Source organism: Pollachius pollachius, assembly GCF_949987615.1.
Source record: "Pollachius pollachius genome assembly, chromosome: 20".
Classification (NCBI taxonomy): Eukaryota; Metazoa; Chordata; class Actinopteri; order Gadiformes; family Gadidae; genus Pollachius; species Pollachius pollachius.
Window position 1 is genome coordinate 8,429,613 of NC_136953.1, and position 19,678 is coordinate 8,449,290.

Genomic DNA, 19,678 nt, shown 5'->3' on the forward strand with positions numbered 1-19,678 from the left:
CTACGACGACGGCAGGGGGGGCTCCACAGGAAGTGTGGGCGGGACCATCTTCTTCTCCAGCCGTGTGAGTCTGTGCTTCAGCTTGCTCTGGCCCGCCTCGTGCTCCGCCAGCAGCTTAGCGTAGCGGGTCTGCAGCACGTCCAGGTTCGTGGTCATGCGGTCCACCTTGTCCTCCATCTCTTTGGGGTCAGGGCCCTGGGCTGCCACCTACCAACCAATCAGACGCCAGCACGCCACGTCAGGTATCACACACACAAGGTATTTTTTCCTATATTCTCCTATATCTTAGAACCAGTATAGTCTACGTTAACATTTAAATTAAGGGCATTTAGCAGACGCTTTTATCCAAAGTGTCTTACATAGGGTTAGGGTTAGGGTTAAGGTTAATAAGTACATTTTTCAGTAGTCTACAGTGTAATTACTCTTTGATAGCAACTCTGTTGGTCGCCTAGCAACGGCCAACGACCAGGGTCAACTGGTGTCTAGACCGATGCGGTGTGTGTGGGGTTGCTAGGTGACAGTACAGTGCGTCTGCGGATGCTGGGACACAAAAACGCTTGTGTGTGTGTGTGTGTGTGTGTGTGTGTGTGTGTGTGTGTGTGTGTGTGTGTGGGGGTGTTGCCGTGCAACAGCCTCACCTCCAGGTCCAGTAGGTTGTCCTTCATCAGGATCTGCCGTCCCTTCTCCTCCAGCATGGCCTTGGCGTCGGGGTACTCCGTCAGGGCCTCCATCAGGTCGTCCTTTGACAGGCAGAAGAGGTCGGAGTAGCCGATACTCTTGATGTTGGCCGTACGCCTGTTCCCCGCCTTGCTCCCTGGAGAGAGGAGAGGGATTCAAGATTCAAGATGCAAGGCGGTTTATTGTCATATGCGCAAGAAGCAGCAGTCCCTGGCAATGAGATTCTTGAGTCTCAGGCTCCTTCAACAGTGCAGTATAGAAAGAAAAAGTGTAAGAGAAAAACAAACTGGACATGAAATAATTAAAATAAAATAAAAATATAATAATAATAGTTGTAAACGAAATGATGAGGATAGAGGGAAAAAAATAGGAGAGGAGAAGAAACGAGGATGACTCAAAGCTTACATTTAGTCGCAGTTATCAGATGACATTACCGAAATGAGTTGACAGAATTAGACACAAAAGAGAGACAGAGACGGCAAGAGAGAGTCAACGTACCTTTGATGGCCAGAATACTGATCTCTCCAAAGTAGCTGCCGTCACTGAGGACGACAAACTGTTTGATGCCGTCGTCCGCGACCACGGCCAGTTTCCCCTCCTTGATGATGTACATCTCCCTGCCGATGTCGCCCTTTTTACAGATGTAGTCCCCGGGGCTGTACACCTGGGGCTGCAGCTTCAGCACCAGCTCCACCAGAAGACCCGCCTCACAGTCTGCAAAGATCTTCACCTGGTGGGGAGAACAGAGTCAGAAGTGGACAAGGGGAGAAGACCAGAGGAGAGCAATTGGAGGAGAGGAGGAGAGACGGAGCGGCGAGACCAATGGAATACAGGCTAATGCACAGCGTTTAATAGTTATATTTTTGTGCTATAATAGTTTAGTTATAATATAATAGTTGAATATATAGAGCTTGTATGTGTGTATGTGACCATGTCTGCCTGCATGTGCATGTGTGTGTGCGCGTGTCTGTACCTTTTTGAGTGTGTCCAGGTGAACATTGATAGCGATCTCAGCTCTGAGTTTGTCTGGGAGGAACTTCAAGACCTCCCTCTCGTCCACAGCTTTCTTATTGGTCCACAGGTAGTCAAACCACTTGATCACACGCTTCTCAAGGTCTACCGTCACCTGAGGACAAATAAAACCAGTCAAACTTCACGTTTAACTTACTTACTGAACGCTGACACACAACAATAGTCAAAACTAATTTCACTAACTTACTGGAGGAAGACACACAACACTAGTCAAATTTTAAATTTGACTGGCTGGCTTACTCTCTGACCTTTCTGAAGGTCATGTACTGTTTTATGGCGTCAATGCGGGCCTGGAAGTTGGCCCTCGCAGCGTTCATGTTGGTGATCATGGAGCCGACGTTACCAACGATGGTAGCGAAGATCAACACTCCCACCTGAGAGAGAGAGAGAGAGAGAGAGAGAGAGAGAGAGTTAGAGGATAAGAAAAAGACACACGGCAGGAAACAACAAGTACAGCAATACTACCCATGACATGAACATGACATGTTTCAGTTCCTGCAATAGGTAAACGCTCATCTTTCTAGCATTCGTGTTTCGGCGTAAGGCACAATCAAAGCACATTCCTTCTATGGTTTGTTTTCCTATCATTCCCTCTTTTCCTTAAGATACTCTCATTTCAAAGGTCTACACGAGACGATTGGTTGTGAACCTTAAGGGTCCTGGTAAACTTAAAACAAAAAAGGTGCATGTTGGCACATACATGATGGACGATTTGCCCCCCAAAACACAACCGCCTGCTATTGGTCAACAGTACCAGGTGGACGATTTCTTCCTGTCTCACCATAAGTCACGTCATTAAACAAACAGCCCACACAATACATCACAGTGACTATATTGTACACTGTTCAAATATAATAGTAGTTTTGACAGCCTTTGTGACCACCCCAATAACGATGTAGTTATAATTATATCAGGGCCTTAAGCCGCACCCACCAGGAAGTCTGTGACCACAAAGAAGTATTCAGAGTTCTCGACAGGGGGCGGTGTTTCACCGATGGTGGTGAGTGTCAGGGTGGACCAGTACATACTGTAGGCGTACTTCCTGACCAGCCGGCCAAACTCTGGGTTAATTGGATCCGGATACACAAACCTGTCAGAACCAAAGCCTAGAGGGGGAGAGGAGGAGAGAAGGGGGGAGAGGGAGAGGAGGAGAGGAGGAGAGGAGGAGAGGAGGGGGGAGAGGAGGAGAGGAGGAGAGGAGGGGGGGAGGGGGGAGAGGAGGAGAGGAGGAGAGGAGGGGGGAGAGGAAAAGATGAGGGGGGGGAAGGAAGAGGAGGAGAGGAGGAGAGGAGGAGAGGAGGGGGAGAGGGGGAGAGGAGGAGAGGAAGAGAGGAGGGGGGAGAGAAGGGGGGAGAGGGGAGAGGAGAAGAGGAGGGGGAGCGGAGGAGAGGAGCAGAAGAGGAGGGGAGAGGAGAAGAGGAGGGGGAGAGGGGAGAGGAGGAGAGGAGGGGGGAGAGGAGGAGAGAGGGAGTGAGGGGAAAGGAGGGAAGAGGTGGAGACAGGAGAGGAGATATGAGAAGAGAGGAAGTAGAATAGAGTTGAGGAGAGGAGGAAAGGAGAGGAGCAAATGAAACAATTTTGTAATGGAGTGTCAGACAGAAGATAACACGGAGGGGATAATAAATTAAAGAGGACGAAACATTGATCCAGTTTATGTGCATGGTGTGCAATGTGCCCTCTCATTGTTAAACCGTCAGCAAACACACAAACCCACTGAAAATGACTTGGGGCACTGTGAGCAACATCTGATGTGCACACTGTGGCCATCACTCTCTAAACCCTAGGATCATGACAAGTTACATGGCTTAATATTCAGACTGTTAATGGCACCGACAAACTACAACACTTGCAGAGTCATCAGTTCACTGTTCTGCACACTTGAGAAGAGAAAAGCGCGATGACATTATAGGCACTGTTAATGTGCCTAATTGTTTATTGGTCTGCCTTACAAAACCAAGTTGAACCATACACTATCATTGGCTGGACAGCGTTGGGCATGGTTCTACGGACGCCATCAGTGGGTTGGTAAGGTGACGTCAAAACAGTGTGTAACGTATTATTTGGATGTTCCATTTACAGGTCAACTAATGTGTTTCTTTAACCGTGCCTCTCAGAAGATAAACAAACGGGAAGTGAGTCAAGTTGCATTCTCTTTTGCGCAGCAGATATGTGCTGTGCTCGGGAGCCGTACACGATAGCTCCGAGGGAACGCTGACGTGTGTGTGTGTCTGTGTGTGTGTGTGTGTGTGTGTGTGTGTGTGTGTGTGTGTTTATGTGCGAGGGTATCCGAGGCCCTGTGAGCGTGTGTGTGTGTGTGTGTCGGACCAATGGCCTTGGAGACGGAATAGTAGAGGCAGGCGTTCCAGTGGATGATGATGACGATGTACATGACCAGGTTGGAGATCCGCAGCAGGTTGGGGAAATTGGTCCTCGTCTCAGTTCTCTGGAAGAACTCCAGCATCCTGCCACACAACACACACACACATATATATATATATACACACATGCACAAACATATACACTTGTGTTGGACTGGAGTGAGTGAGTGTGTGCGTGTGCATACCGGTTGAATCGGAGCAGCCTGTTGAGGCGTATCTCAGGGTAGTTGACACCAAAGTAGGCGTAGAAGACATCGGTGGGGACGATGGTGGCCAGGTCCAGCTTGAACTGGAGGCTGTTGATGTAGCGGTCCCGCAGCTTCTTCTCATCCTTCACCAGCAGACCCTGCTCCAGGAAGCCTGTACATACGCACGCACGCACACACACACACACAAACACATATACTGTATATGTAGACACACATACACATATATATGTAGACACAATGGAGACACCCACCTATAGACACACACACACATATATATATATATAGACCCACAACTATAGACCCACAGATATATGTATAACGTAGACACAACACCTGTAGACACACACACACATATATATGTGGACACAACACCTGTAGACACACACATGTATATATATATCTAGACACATCACCAATAAACACACACACACACACACACACACACACACACACACATATATATAAATGTAGACACGCCTATATACACGTCACACATACATGCATATTGTAGACCCAACTCATACACACACACACTGTCACATTCCTTCATTCCTGTTTTTCCCACTAGAGGTCCTTCCACTCTGTTACCCTTGGTTTCTCCACACCTGTGTTCGATTACTCCATGGACTCTGGTTTCATATAACCTCCCTGTTTTCTGTGTTCTCTTGCCAGGCTGTCTTTGGTCCGCTGTGTATACATGTCGCCTTTCAGCCTTGATATCTTCGTGTTTGATCCCCCAGGTTTTTGATCTTGCCTGCCAACCTGATTACTTTGCCTCTTCCCTTTCTGTATTGATTGCCATTGGACCTGTTTGGACGGTTTTCCTCAGGTTGAATACCTGGATGTGCTAGTTTGTTTTATTTGGACGTACCTTTGTGAAGTGCCTAGCTTCTCAGTTAAGACTCGGATTTAGACTTAACCCGGTGTCTTACATTTCTAGAACCATTCACATACACGTATTGTAGACACACCCACACGCAAGTAGACACGACCCTTAGACACACAAATAAAATATTGTAGACACACAAACATAAATTACATATATTTACTCAATTGTATGACATGTATACATGTGTATACATGTTTGTGTGCGTGTGCGTGTGTGTGTGTGTTTATTTTTGATTGTGTGTGTGTACTGACCCGTTCGTGTTCTGAAGACCATGTCAGCAATGTAGATAAGGTCAGATGAGTAATCCAGAAAGATCCAGAGCATAAGGTAGTCCGTCTGTAACTCTTCAAAAGCTGCCCTACACACACACACACACACACACACACACCAGTGTTAACAACACAACAATGTTAACTTCAGCAGCTCTTCAATGTTTTTTTGCTCTTTGCTTATTTTGCAACATTATGGGCTCTCATGACTAGCCTGGAAATCCAGACCCACATCTAGAAAGCTGTAGGGTCTGGCAACGAGTAATGAAAATGGCCCAACTCGAGGGGCGGCACCAAGCATGCATTTGAAAATATCACTGGATAACACACATTGGATAACACTACGACCAATCAGAAGAAAAACAAGGGGTGAAGTATCCAGACCAGTGGAGCTAACCAATAGATAAGACTTGCCGTATCCAGTTGGTAAAACAGCAACGCTTTTGGCCCGCCTATATCAGATACACCGATGTGATTAGTCAATGTGGGGAGATAGTATATTGCTTGTTCCCAGAGTGACACGCTGAGCAAATTCAAATTTTGCTCTCACGAGAACTCTGGATTTCCAGGGTATCTCATGACTGAAGTTGAAGTTCATTGTTTGGGCTAAAAGGTTAAAATATGTATGTAGTTCAAATGTACTGGAGCTATGTACGTGTTAAAGGGGCCCACATAGGAGAGGGGTATCTGGCCAGGGGCCAAAAGGCAAATAGAGGTCAAACGGGCCGGATGTGGAAAGCACCGAAGTGATTTACCTTGCAATGATCAGCGTCCAGTTGTACATAACAGGCAATGTGATGATAGCAAGCCAGTGGTAGTAGGTATTACCAGCTGGATCAATGACTTTAATCTCCTTAGGGCTACACACACACACACACACACACACACACACACACACACACACATTAGAAACTTGAAGGCATATTAGTAACAATATAATAAATGTGATAACAACAAAATAATAAGAGTAATAATTATTCATATTATTCCCGCACTCACGCTTCCTTTTCCTTTTCTTTCTCTTTCTCCTGTTCCTTCTTTTTTTCTTTCTCCTTTTCCTTCTCTTCCTTCTCTTTCTGTCGCCTCTCTTTCCTCTCCCTTTTCTCTTGTCTTTCTTTCCTGGAAAAGAGAGACACGTTAACATGTTTATTCATCCCATGGATGGAGGGATGGAGGAACGGAGGGATGGAGGAACAGAGGGATGGAGGAACAGAGGGATGGAGGAACAGAGGGATGGAGGAACGGAGGGATGGAGGAACGGAGGGATGGAAGAACAGAGGGATGGAGGAACGGAGGGATGGAGGAACGGAGGGATGGAGGAACGGAGGGATGGAGGAACAGAGGGATGGAGGAACGGAGGGATGGAAGGACAGAGGGATGGAAGAACGGGAACGGAGGGATGGAGGAACAGAGGGATGGAGGAACAGAGGGATGGAGGAACGGAGGGATGGAGGAACGGAGGGATGGAGGAACGGAGGGAAGCCGCTGAGTGTTGGCTTCTCCCTTGAACAAAAGTTTCTCTCAAACGGTACAATAATGCTTTTGAAACTAACTTTTGCAGCTGTTCTGATTTCGGACACACCTCGCAATACACGCAGGAGTTCTTCATATGTTTGATTTGTTATAGCTGCATTGCCTGACCTACAGTTCTTATAATTACCTGTAGGCCTATGTGACTTAATAAATACATAGTTACATCTTCCTAAAGCTAGAGGCAGTCATTAATAAGCTCTGAAATAGAAATAGAAAGAATCTGGTGGAGGCTGAAGGAGGCTGAGATATAAAGGCTGATGGAGGAATAGATAATGATGGAGGCTGATTGGGGGATGGAGGGGTGATAATGATGAAGGCTGATGGAAGAATAGATAATGATGGAGGCTGATTGGGGGATGGAGAGGTGATAATGATGAAGGCTGATGGAGGAATAGATAATGATGGAGGCTGATTGGGGAATGGAGGGGTGATGATGATGGAGGCTGAGGAATGGAAGCTGATGGAGGGATGGAGGCTAAGTGATGGTGGCTGAGGGACAGAGGAGGAACATACTTTCTCTTCTCTTTTCCTTCTTTCTTTTCCTTCCTTTCTTCTCTTTTCTTCCTTTTCTTCTCCTCCTCCCTTAAAGATGACAGGTCAAGGGTCAAGCATGTGTGTGTGTGTGTGTGTGGGGGGGGGGGTCATGTGTTTATTAGTAGTCTGTTTATTTGTGTGTCTGCACATCTTTGAGTGTTTGTTTGCATCTGTGTGTGGGGGAGAGAGAGAGAGAGAGGGGGGGGGTGAGAGAGTTTTTCTATGTGTTTGTCAGAGAGATGGGAGAGAAATAGCTTATGTGTATATTGTTGGGTGTAAGAGAGAGGGAGAGAGAGGGGGGAGAGAGATGTCTGTATGTGTGTGTGTGTTACATTGAAAGAGAGAGACGCGAAGTGTGTGTGTGTCTCTGTGTGTCTGTTTGGGAGTGAGAGAAGGGGGAGAGATAGAGAGAGAGAGGGAGAGAGAGAGAGAGAGGGAGCGAGAGATAGAGAGAGAGAGAGAGAGAGAGATTGTGTGTGTGCCTCAATGTGTGTGTTTGTTTCCTACTCCTCCTCTTCGTTGTTGTTGCTGTTGTTGATGTTGAAGAGGACACCAGCTCCTCCTCCCCTCTGTGACCTTCAGAAAAATACAAGAACTTTAATCTCTCTACCAATCGCAACGCATGCTCTCAGCCAATCGCATCCCAGGGCCAGGGGACATACAGGAAGTAGTGTCCAATCACAGCTGAAACTTAAATTTCACTACTTCGCATGCGACAGGTGCGTCACTCCATGATGGCCTGAACACAACACTTCCTCTCTGGCGATGGTGTGACTCTTGTTGCTCTGACAACAAGTTCTCCCTCACCTGTACTCCCCTGGCCCCTCCCCACTCTCCTGCAGGGCAGTAATGGGCGGAGACACTCGGATGGTGGGCGGAGCCCCCCCTGGGGCAGGATCTAACGGCGATATCTTGGTCGGCATGGCGGCGACTTTTTTCTAATTTCCTATAAAGAGAATCAAACAAAACATTCAGTTTGTGGCTCAAAAGACCATTTCAGTGGCCGTGCGACCTGCCTGCACATTCCGAAAACTCGAGAGGAGAATTCCTCTCGTCCATCTCGTCCATCCTTTCGTCACAGGAATTTGGGGAAAACCTGTGCAATAAGCTGAATAAAACGAACATGCAAAGTGTAACCTTGATAATTAATAAAACTTAAAGTGAGTGCTTTGATGTGCTTGTGATGTGGTTATTGATATTGTAGCACATTAAAATAAGTAATAGTTAGGTGAGAGGTAAGAGCTGGTTGTGATATGGGTATTAATACAGTTACACATTGTAATAACTAATAGAGTTAGATAAGGGGTTGGAGCTGGTTTTGATGTTGTTATTAATATTGTAACAGATTACAATAACTAATAGTTAGCTAAAGGTTACAGCTGGTTTTGATGTCGTTATTAATATGGCCACACATTGCATTAACTAATAGTTAGCTAAAGGTTACAGCTGGTTTTGATGTGGTTATTAATATGGTCACACATTGCATTAACTAATAGTTAGCTAAAGGTTACAGCTGGTTTTGATGTGGTTATTATATGGTCACACATTGCATTAACTAATAGTCAGCTAGAGGTAAGCGCTGGTTGAAATGTGGTTATTAATATGGTAACACATTGTAATAACCAATAGTTAGCTGAGAGGTTACACCCGGTTGTAATGTGGGTATTAATATGGTAAGACATTCTCAGAATGAATAGAGTGCTCACGTAGATAATCACTCACCTTGGTTACCAGGAAAGGCGACCTAATTACACCTGTCCGTAGTCGGGGCCATCGTCATGGAAACAAGCGGGGTCCCCTAACAGTTGGAGTGTGTGAAAGTTATAATCCACAGAAAACTACCTTCTATGGTGCAACACAGAAGTCTCTCTCTCTCTTCTTTACTCCTTCTGTATCCCCCCCGTCTCTGTCTCACACCTCCCCTCTCTCTCACTCCCTCTCTCTCTTCCAAGGATAAAGGGATTAGAGAATGATAAGACAATCGACTATTTCATTGTGTTTAATTGTCACTGCCTGTGTCTGTCACTCTGACTCCTGCCTGTCTGTTAGTCTGTGTCTTGCATTCCCTCTATCCACATCTGTCTCCCCCTTTCCTGTGTGCGGATGGCAGGAAGGAAGGAAGGAGGCAAGGAGGGAAGGGGGGAAGGAGGGAAGGAGGGAAGGAAGGGAGGAAGGAGCTGACCATTGCCAGAAGGGATTTCTCTAAATCCTACCGAGTCAGCAACCTACTGTAATACCCCTTAACACTCTCCCTCTTCTAGGTGTCTCCCTCACACACGCTTTGTCTCATACACATGTATACAAATGAATTCAAACATACATAAATATGTACAGATATTTATGTTTTTATATTTGAAAATTCATGCCAATATTCACATAATCCAATGAATATATATGCATATTCATGCGTATATTTGTACTCATATATAAAATAGTAAAAATGAAGATGCAATATAGAACTACTATTGGGACAATGTGTATCTGCAGTCTGCACTATATTGATATTTCATTCATCAACAATTTAGTTATGTATATGTTGTGTAATACACTAAGAGTTCCGATAATATATAATATGGTAACTTTAGAAATGTGTTTAAACATATAACATGCTGAGAAAGTCACACAACCTGGGAGGATTTACGCAAAATTTAATATTGTAAAATACAATTGCAGAATGCATTTTACGAAGTGTACGAATGTCAAAACATTTTGGGAAAGCATTGTGGTCAGCAGCCAAACCAACTCCCAACGCTCACCTCTCGAGCTGCAGCAGCTGAACTTATTAGTCAAACTAAAAGCAGCTGCGGCCCCTCTGATACATATTGCCGTGTGTGTTTTGGCCCTTCAATCAACATAATTAACATAATTCTTACCAACTAATACACTGAATAAGTATAAGTATGTTGCTAGATGGTTAACCGACTAAAAATGTATTGACTTCGTATGTTTTACACACACAAAGCCTGTAAGCGAATCCCTTTCAGATAACTTTTCTGTTGCAAGAGAACTATAGGCTAATGTTTCTTTAAATGACCATGTTACTACTTTAGCCGCCATACCTTTTAGGGTTGTTCCCAGGGTCGAATCAGGTCTCTCCCCTCAACTTAGTCCTGTTCTGTTTGACGGCTAAGTCTTCCTCCTGTAAATAAATCGAGTTAGTGGTGTGGTAACAGTTGGTGATGGTTATGAGATGTAGTAGCTGAGGCTGGCCTCTAGGGGGCATTAGGTAGACAGTGTAATGCCTCGTCCCCTGCGTGCGCTGTCTACGGTCCTGAAATCTGTAATATCATGAGAATAACTGATATCAACAACATCCGGTCTGTCTGGCTGATTGCTTATATTGTTTGTGAGGTTTGTGGTGATTGATTCAACTCAAAGTGGGTTGATGTCAAGGGAAACTCACATTATATTACAGAGAACATGCAACTTTTTAATATCATTATTATTATTATTATTATTATTATTATTATTGACGATCATTTCAGTTCAAACCCCCGACCTTTTTCTCACCACGCACATAAACACAACGTGTCCTGTCGAGCGCAGTGACGTCATACATAACGTGGCTGAAATACTGTTTTTTTATGTCGCTCTCTCGCTCTCCCCTTCTCTCTCTCTCTCTCTCTCTCTCTCTCTCTCTCTCTCTCTCTCGCTCTCTCTCTCTCTCTCTCTCGCTCTCTCTCTCCCTCTGTGTTCATGTCCCTCTTTCTCCATCTTGAAACACGACCGCGAGAGGAGGATCTGATCTCCCGGTTCAACACTCCCGCCGGACTTAAAAAATCTGTTTCAGAGCGCGTTCAATATCCCGTTTCAGAGCCCGTGCAGCGACCGGAGGACTGCGTGTTGAGGAGATGTCAGTGGCGGGATTGAAGAAACAGTTCCATAAAGCGACCCAGGTAACACGCCGCGATGTTGACATATAGAGATGTATTTACATTCGTCCAGAACAGACCAGACATGAGACGTTGTCCACAATATAACCCTGTTGTTGCTCTGATTACAAATGAGACATTGCTTTATTCAACCGATGTTTTATTATTGCATAAATCTCTCGGGATCTTATAAGACTTGTGCGTGCGTGAGTGTTTTCGTCTGTTTGCGTGAATGCGTGAAGGCGCGCGTGTGTGTCTGTGTGTGCGCGCGAAATAACCCTGGATGTTAATATTACATAACAGCCATCGGAGGCGATCCCAGTGGAGCATAAATATAATAACATATTAATAATGTGATCAGATATCAGGGTTATATTAAGACTCTCTGTTGCCTCGATGGATAATAAGGAGCGATTCAGGTGCGATCAGCAGTATGGCTGCCGCCACGTTTATCAGCTGCCGGGTGGATGGGCACTCACTATACACGCACTGGGGGATTCCCTCCATCCATCCCCAATTCCTCTCCCACCCCTGCCTCCCTCCCGCATCCATCCCTCTCCCAACCCTTCCTCCCCCACTTCCCATGCCTCCCTCCGTGTATAAGCTGGAGACCTGGCGGGCGTCGCGAAAGAGTCGTGTTTGGTGGCCTTATTAGACAACGGAGTGAAGTTGACGGAGAGAGATCTGCTTAGAGAGACCTATTTAATTGGTACCAAGTCAACTAAATGGATTCGATTTCCTGGTGGAGTGGAGTTCACGTGTGTGTGTGTGTGTGTGTGTGTGTGTGTGTGTGTGTGTGTGTGTGTGTGTGTGTTTGTGTGTGTGTGTGCGTGCGTGTGTGCGTGCGCGTGTGTCGTGTAAATGTACACACTATTGTAAAGCATTAGCCACCTGTCTGTGGATAACGATGTGGACCGAGAGCAGAAAGGGGACACCTCAGTAACCTGGCTAAATAACACATGAGACAGACAGACACGCTGCCAGGGCCTTGCGTGCACGCAGACACATATATACATACATGCATGCAGGCACACACATGTGGCTGTTTCTCTCACATCAAGACTTCCGTGGGAATATTTGAAGCAGCTGTTATGACATCACAATCAGACCGTGACTCAGCCAATGGGAATCAGGAAGCATCTCTCTCGAGGAAATTCTAGAAAAAAAAAAAAATTCTACAAACAATGTGGTCTCTCTCTCTCTCTCTTTCTCTCTCTCTCTGTCTGTCTCTGTCTCTTTGGCTTTTGATCTCCTAATCAAACCTACCTCTATCCATTGGGGCAGGGTTGTTATGGCAACCATATGTGTGCAAGACAAAAAACATAGGTGGGATGTGAACGAACACACCCACACAATGTGCTCTGGGTAGTTTATTTCATTATTCATAGTCTTTGAGGACGATGCATGTGACATACACAGACACACAGGAGCATCAAATGTAGCTGTGTGTGTTCATGCATGTCTTACAGTGACACGGTCACTTGTAAATTGTTATGTAACAAAACATGATAGTCTCTCTCACAAACCCACATACACAAACACACACACACACACACACACACACACACACACACAGTGCTCAGATGCCTTTGCATCACCAATCACTGAGATGTGACAGGAATCGATTTTGGCCCAGCATTACTTGCCTGTCTCTATCTTTAAACACATCTCAAAACTCTTCTGTTCTAGCTTCCTCTCTCCATCTTTCCTTCTAGCTAAATCTATCTCTTGCTATCGCTCTCTTTTCAGATCTCTCTCTCCATCTTTCTCTCTATTTATATCTAGCTCGCTCTATCTCTCTCTACCATTCGTACTTTATCTAAAGCAACCTCTCTCAAACTACCTCTCCATCTCACTCCATCATTCTTCCTCCTTAGTTTTCTTGGTACTATAATAAATGACAGCCCCCCCCCCCCTTCTTGGTATAGACTTTGAGAGGAGATGTTCCTCTTGACAGAAACCTTCATCATTCGGATCTGATATCCCAGCCATCTTGGATCTGAAATCCCTCCGCCATCTTGTAAATGACATCCCTCCTCCATCTTGGTTCTGATATCCAATTTCCATCTTGGATCTGATGTCCCGCATCTTGGAACGGATGTGCCTCCGCCATCTTGGTTCTGATATCCCTCCTCCATCTTTGATCTGGTATCCCTCCTCCATCTTTGATCTGATATCGCTCCTCCATCTTTGATCTGATATCGCTCCTCAATCTTGGATCAGATATTCTTTGATCAGATATAATATATATTGTGTGTGTGTACATGCAGGGTAGGATTGTTTCTGAGTATAACCAACAGGTTGCAGGTTCGAAAACCATTCTACCACACACCAACATAAGATATGTGGATGCATGGTAACATCCATAAACAGCGCTAACACAGGGACACAGTACTATCATGATACTACAGTCGTCACATCGCTCCTTTTCGTCCCCTATGGGACATGAGGCTTCAGTGAGCACTCTCCATTGCATTCGGCCCCTCGGCTTCATGGGGGACCTCTCCCCATGACGTGACTGTTCCAGCTCTTGTGTCACAGTTCTGCGCCAGGTGGGTTTTAGACTCCCAGGCTTTCTTTTGCCAGGTGGCGTCCATCTTAAGGTGACTTTTGTGATGCGGTCCTGCTCCATCCTCAACACATGTGGCCCTCTCAGGCGTCTGTGCGTGAACTCCTTGGTGATGCTCCAGTTTACTGTTAGGTCATAGCACTACAGCCCTACCATAGTAGCATGGTACCGACATCGACCCACGATACTGACACAGTACTTCAGTACTGACATATACTACACTGCTACTACAGCACTAACATAGCACTACAACACTAACGTAGTACTACAGAGCTAACATATACTACACTGCTAACATAATGCTATAGCACGCACATAGGACGGTAGTACTTATTTTGACCCACAATGCTAACACAGTCCTAACATATACAACACTTCTACATTAATACTACAGCACTAAAATAGGACTACATTACTAAAGTAGTTTCACATCACTAACAAAGTACCCAGCACCAACATTGTGCCTTAGTCCTTATGTAGTACCACTGGGCTAACATAGTATCACAGTACATACTGACACACGCAACAGTGTGTGGGTCTTTGTGTCTGTGTGTTTGTGTGTTTCCAGCACCACGTCTCCATGGCAACTGCATCTCCCATCATCTTTCTTACACTCAGTAACTGCAGCATTTTTCTCTCTCTCTCTCTCTCTCTCTCTCTCTCTCTCTAGAAAGTAAGTGAGAAGGTTGGAGGAGCAGAAGGGACCAAACTTGACGATGATTTCAAGGAAATGGAAAAGGTATCTGTGTGCATGTATGTGTGTATGTGTGTGTGTCTATGTGTTTGCGTATGTGCATGTGTGTGTTTGTAGGGGAGATGTATGTTAATACATTCACCACTTATATATTATTATAAGACATTCTTGACACAATGATATAGTTTATGACTCTACAGGACCCAGTATATTATACATAACAGAATCCAAATTGGCATGTTCTCATAAGCTGTGGAACTTCTGTGGATCACGGTGATTACAAACAGTTTATTTATATTATAGTCACTGTGATGTGTGGGCTGTTCTCAATGAAGCAAGTCACAGAGAGACATGCCGTCATTCACCTGGTATTGTTAACCAATAGCAGCGGTGTATTGGTGGTGTGTGATTAAAGGTTGTCATTTCCAAGAACTACAGTGATAGTAGGCCGATGTGGTGCTTCAATTCAGTCCGGGTGTACCAGTCTTTTACCTGGCCCTTAAGACTTGTGTATGGTTCATTATAGAAGGTGGACATCACCAGCAGAGCAGTTCTGGACATCATGACAAAAACCACAGAATACCTTCAACCAAATCCAGGTAACACACGCACGCACACACATGGACGTGCAGACGGACTTGTGCACACATGCAGATAACACAAAGTGTGTAAGGAAGGCTTGTCCAGCTTGGTAAAAGGGATCATTATAACTCCTCTCCTCTCTTCTCTCCTCTTCTCTCCTCTCCTGTCCTGTCCTCTCATCTTCTCCCCCCTCCTCTCATCCTCTTCTCTCCTCTCCTTTCTTTTCTTCTCCTCTCCTCTCCTCCTCTTCTCTCCTATCTTCTCCTCTCCTCTCATCCTCTTCTCTCCTCTCCTCTCTTATCTTCCCCTCTCCTCTCCTCTCCTCCTCTCCTCTCTCCTCTGTGCCAGCTCACAGAGCCAGGTTGAGTATGATCAGCACCATGTCCAAGTTCCGGGGCCAGGAGAAAGGTCCCGGTTACCCGCAGGCAGAGAGTGTTTTGGGGGACGCCATGCAGCACTTCGGACGGGAACTGGGGGAGGAATCCAGCTTTGGTACCTGACCTTAACCCTGTCTTACCTCACCTCTGTTGGACCTTAACTCTGTCCTAACTTTACTCTGTCTCACCTCACCTCTGTTTGAACTTAACCATGTCTTACCCTTAACTCTGTCTTACCTCAACTCTGTTTGACCTTAACCCTGTCTTTACTTAACTCTGTCTAACGTCAACGCTGCATTAACTCAGCTCTTTCTGGTCTGACCTCTGTCTTACCTCAATGCTGTCTCAACTTAACTCTGTCTTACCTGAACCCTGCCTCAACTTCACTCTGTCTTACCTCAACCCTGCCTCAACTTAACTCTGACTCACCTCAACCCTGCCTCAACTTAACTCTATCTAACCTCAACTCTGTCTCAATTTAACTTTGACTTACCTCAACTCAAATAACTTCCCTCTTTCTTAACTAAACCTTGCAGGCTTAACTCTGTCTTAACTTAATTGTCCAACTTTATCTGAGTGTCTTACCTCCAGTGTTAGATGTTTATGCTGTTCTTCTGTCCAGGTGTGGTGATGCTGGATGTCGGGGAGGCCATGAGGGAGCTTGGGGAGGTGAAGGACGCTCTGGACATGGAGGTGAAACAGAACTTCATAGACCCACTGCAGAACCTTCATGACAAGGACGTCAAGGAGATACAGGTTTGCAATACACCCTAGAGCAACACACTAGAATACAATATGACACAACACTACACACTGCAGCACACTACAACCCAATATAACACAGCACTACTCACTAACACATTATAACTACACGCTACAACTAAACTATACACTATAACACAACACAATATAATACGACACTGTAAACTATATACTATACTAAGAACAATATTATGTGTCTATATGTGATCTATTCTCTCTTTCTTCCCCTCTCTCTCTCTCTCTCTCTCTCTCTCTCCCTCCCTCTCTCTCTCAGCACCACGTAAAGAAGATGGAGGGCCGACGGCTGGACTTCGACTATAAGAGGAAGCGCATGGGGAAGGTCCAAGAGGAGGAGCTTCGCCAGGCACTAGAGAAGTTTGACGAGAGCAAAGAGATCGCCGAGCAGAGCATGTTCAACCTGATAGAGAGTGACGTACGTACAGAGAGAGAGAGATAGAGAGAGAGAGAGAGAGAGAGAGCATCTTTAACCTGGTAAAAAGTGATGTACAGAGAGAGAGAGTGCATGTTCAACTTCTCACAGGATACGTCAAGCTCATGAAAGAAGGCTAAATAACAATGTCATACAATTATTTAACCAAATGTGTGTGTGTGCGCGTGTGTGTGTGTGTGTGCGTGTTTGATTGTTTGTGTGCGTTTGTGCATGTGTGTGTGTGTGTGTGTGGGGGGGGGGGGGGGGTGCTTGTGTGTGTCAGATAGAGCAGGTGAGCCAGCTAGCAGCATTGCTTCAGGCTCAGCTGGAATATCACAGCCGCTCTGCAGAGATCCTGAAGCAGCTGTCCAGTAAAATGGAGGACAGGTACCCTGATATATACTCTACAGATAAATATGTAGCTTTAAAACCTAGATAGCCCTTCACTAAATAGGGACCACTATACATTTTCACTATATAGAGACCTAGATACATGTTCACTATATAGAGACCAATCTACATGTTCACTATATAGAGACCAATATACATGTTCACTATATAGAGACCAATATACATGTTCACTATATAGAGACCTAGATACATGTTCACTATATAGAGACCAATCTACATGTTCACTATATAGAGACCTAGATACATGTTCACTATATAGAGACAAATCTACATGTTCACTATATAGAGACCTAGATACATGTTCACTATATAGAGACCTAGATACATGTTCACTATATAGAGACCTAGATACATGTTCACTATATAGAGACCTAGATACATGTTCACTATATAGAGACCTAGATACATGTTCACTATATAGAGACCTAGATACTTGTTCACTATATAGAGACCTAGATACATGTTCACTATATAGAGACCTAGATACATGTTCACTAGATGTGTATTATGTATGGATGTGTTTCAGTATCAAGGAGGCCTCCAGTCGGCCCAGGAAGGAGTTCACTCCAAAGCCCAGGATGACCCTGGAACTGCTGCCCCCCAGCAAGAGCCACAACGGGGGGCTCCACTCCGCCAAGTCCCCCAGCAAATCTCCTGGTAGGCTGCATCCTAGTGGACAGGAATCATCCTAGTGGACAGGAATCATCCTATTGGACAGGAATCATCCTAGTGGTTAGGAAACATCCTAGTGGATAGGAAGCATCCTAGTGGATAGGAAGCATCCTAGTGGACAGGAAGCATCCTAATGGAAAGTAAGCATCATAGTAGATAGGAAGCATCCTAGTGGCTGGGAACAGAACAGGCCAATTGTTAGTGTAAGTATAAAACTGGAAGTCATTTACAAATGGATTTGCTGCGTACTTTCCCTTCATTATTCCCAGCTGTACACTACTCCTTTAACCGCATGTGTGTTCATGAGTTAAATATGTTGAATATAAGGACTAGAGAGGGGGCATTTAGTACTGAACTACCTAACTGACACCTCCCTGCCCAGCGCCCCTGAGCCAGCCGTGCTGCCGGGCGATCTACGACTTCGAGCCGGAGAACGAGGGCGAGCTGGGCTTCAAGGAGGGTGACATCATCACCCTGACCAATCAGATCGACGACAACTGGTACGAGGGGACCATCAACGGCCAATCAGGCTTCTTCCCTATCAACTACGTGGATATTTTGGTGGCACTTCCTCAGTAGAGCCCACCCATCCCCCCACCCAAACCAATCAAACAGCATAGATCAGCCTGTAATTGAATAGGTAAAAAGTCCCTCCTCCTCTGTCTTCTTCTTCTTCTGTGCTTTTGTGCGCTTCTGCCCTGACACGAAATACCACCTTTCCCCTGGGTACTGGGGGGGGGGGGGGGGGGGGAAACCACCGTGTGGGGGGGGGTGAGACGAAGCCATGAGGAAGAGGATGAGGAGGGAGAGTACAAAGGCTTAGCGGCGTGTTTGTGTTTGTGCATGATGTGTGTGTAACCTGTGTTCCCTTCAGCACCTGTAATGTTACGACCATGCAGCCTTTTTTTGTCTTTCAGACCAATCCCCGGTGGTTGGCGTTCTGTGGTTAACTTGTCGTGTTGCTGTGAGTCCTTGGCGTGTTATGGCGCCCCCTGCTGTCAGAAACCAGCCCGGTCCAACCATCGCAGAACTCAGACATGTTCTCTAACGTCAGGCTTGCTAGGGTTCCAAATGTATCAACACGCGTGTTTATCGAACTGGGGCCGACGGACAGCGAGACAGATAGTCAGACAGACAGTTGGACAATCCAAGAGACAGACAGATTGAGGGTGTGTGGGTCCATGGGTTAGCCTTTCACACACCATCACACACCATCACACACCAAGCCAAGCAGCCAATCAGGAAAGGGATATCCTGGAAGGTTACCCGTGCCTAGTTGTGTAAGTAATAAGGTGTCTGTTGTGTGTTGGGCTCATATTACCTTGAGGGTTACAGGTTAGATTAACCAAGAGGCTTCTGTTGCTCCAGTCCCCTGCTCTGGAGCAGTGGGGGAATCCAAACTGGGGCAGTTTGGACCAGACGCCAGGACTTCTACGGGGTCTCCAACATAAGGAGGGAGGCTTGAACTTTGACCTCTGATATAAACTATATACCAGGGCTCATGAATAGAAGAGGGTTTGTCAGAGAGAACCCTGGTCTGAGTTACAGCAAAAAAATAATCATAATAACTTCTCGTGACCAGGACTAAGAATAAGCGATATTGCTAGAATAAAACAATATATTCCATAGTATATAAATCTATATCAATATATACATGTATGTATTCTTAAGTTTATATATATACATTTATATATGTATCAATATAAATATATGTATATATATTTGCTTTTGTTACCAAAGCACATCAGCGACAGCAGAGCCAGAACCAGCAGCGTCTTGTTGCCTCA

General features: G+C 45.5%; 2 protein-coding genes across 2 annotated transcripts; one reads left to right on the forward strand and one right to left on the reverse strand.

Annotated features, from left to right (window-relative positions):
* On the reverse strand, positions 1–6,609 carry cnga1b (cyclic nucleotide gated channel subunit alpha 1b; the record flags this gene model as incomplete). Its single annotated transcript, XM_079757919.1, has 11 exons — positions 1–207; positions 639–814; positions 1,177–1,408; positions 1,652–1,804; positions 1,959–2,084; positions 2,644–2,816; positions 4,036–4,172; positions 4,274–4,448; positions 5,438–5,544; positions 6,211–6,315; positions 6,455–6,609. The coding sequence occupies 11 exons, from the start codon at positions 6,607–6,609 to the stop codon at positions 1–3; spliced, it is 1,746 nt and encodes a 581-aa protein (XP_079614045.1).
* Positions 6,610–11,373: 4,764 nt separating this feature from the next.
* LOC307091068 (endophilin-A1-like) lies at positions 11,374–18,470 on the forward strand (the record flags this gene model as incomplete). The annotated part of the gene is made up of 9 exons (XM_079757925.1): positions 11,374–11,418; positions 14,634–14,702; positions 15,184–15,256; positions 15,588–15,731; positions 16,239–16,372; positions 16,653–16,811; positions 17,092–17,195; positions 17,746–17,876; positions 18,274–18,470. 9 exons carry the CDS (start codon positions 11,374–11,376, stop codon positions 18,468–18,470), a joined length of 1,056 nt encoding a protein of 351 aa, XP_079614051.1.
* Positions 18,471–19,678: the final 1,208 nt, after the last annotated feature.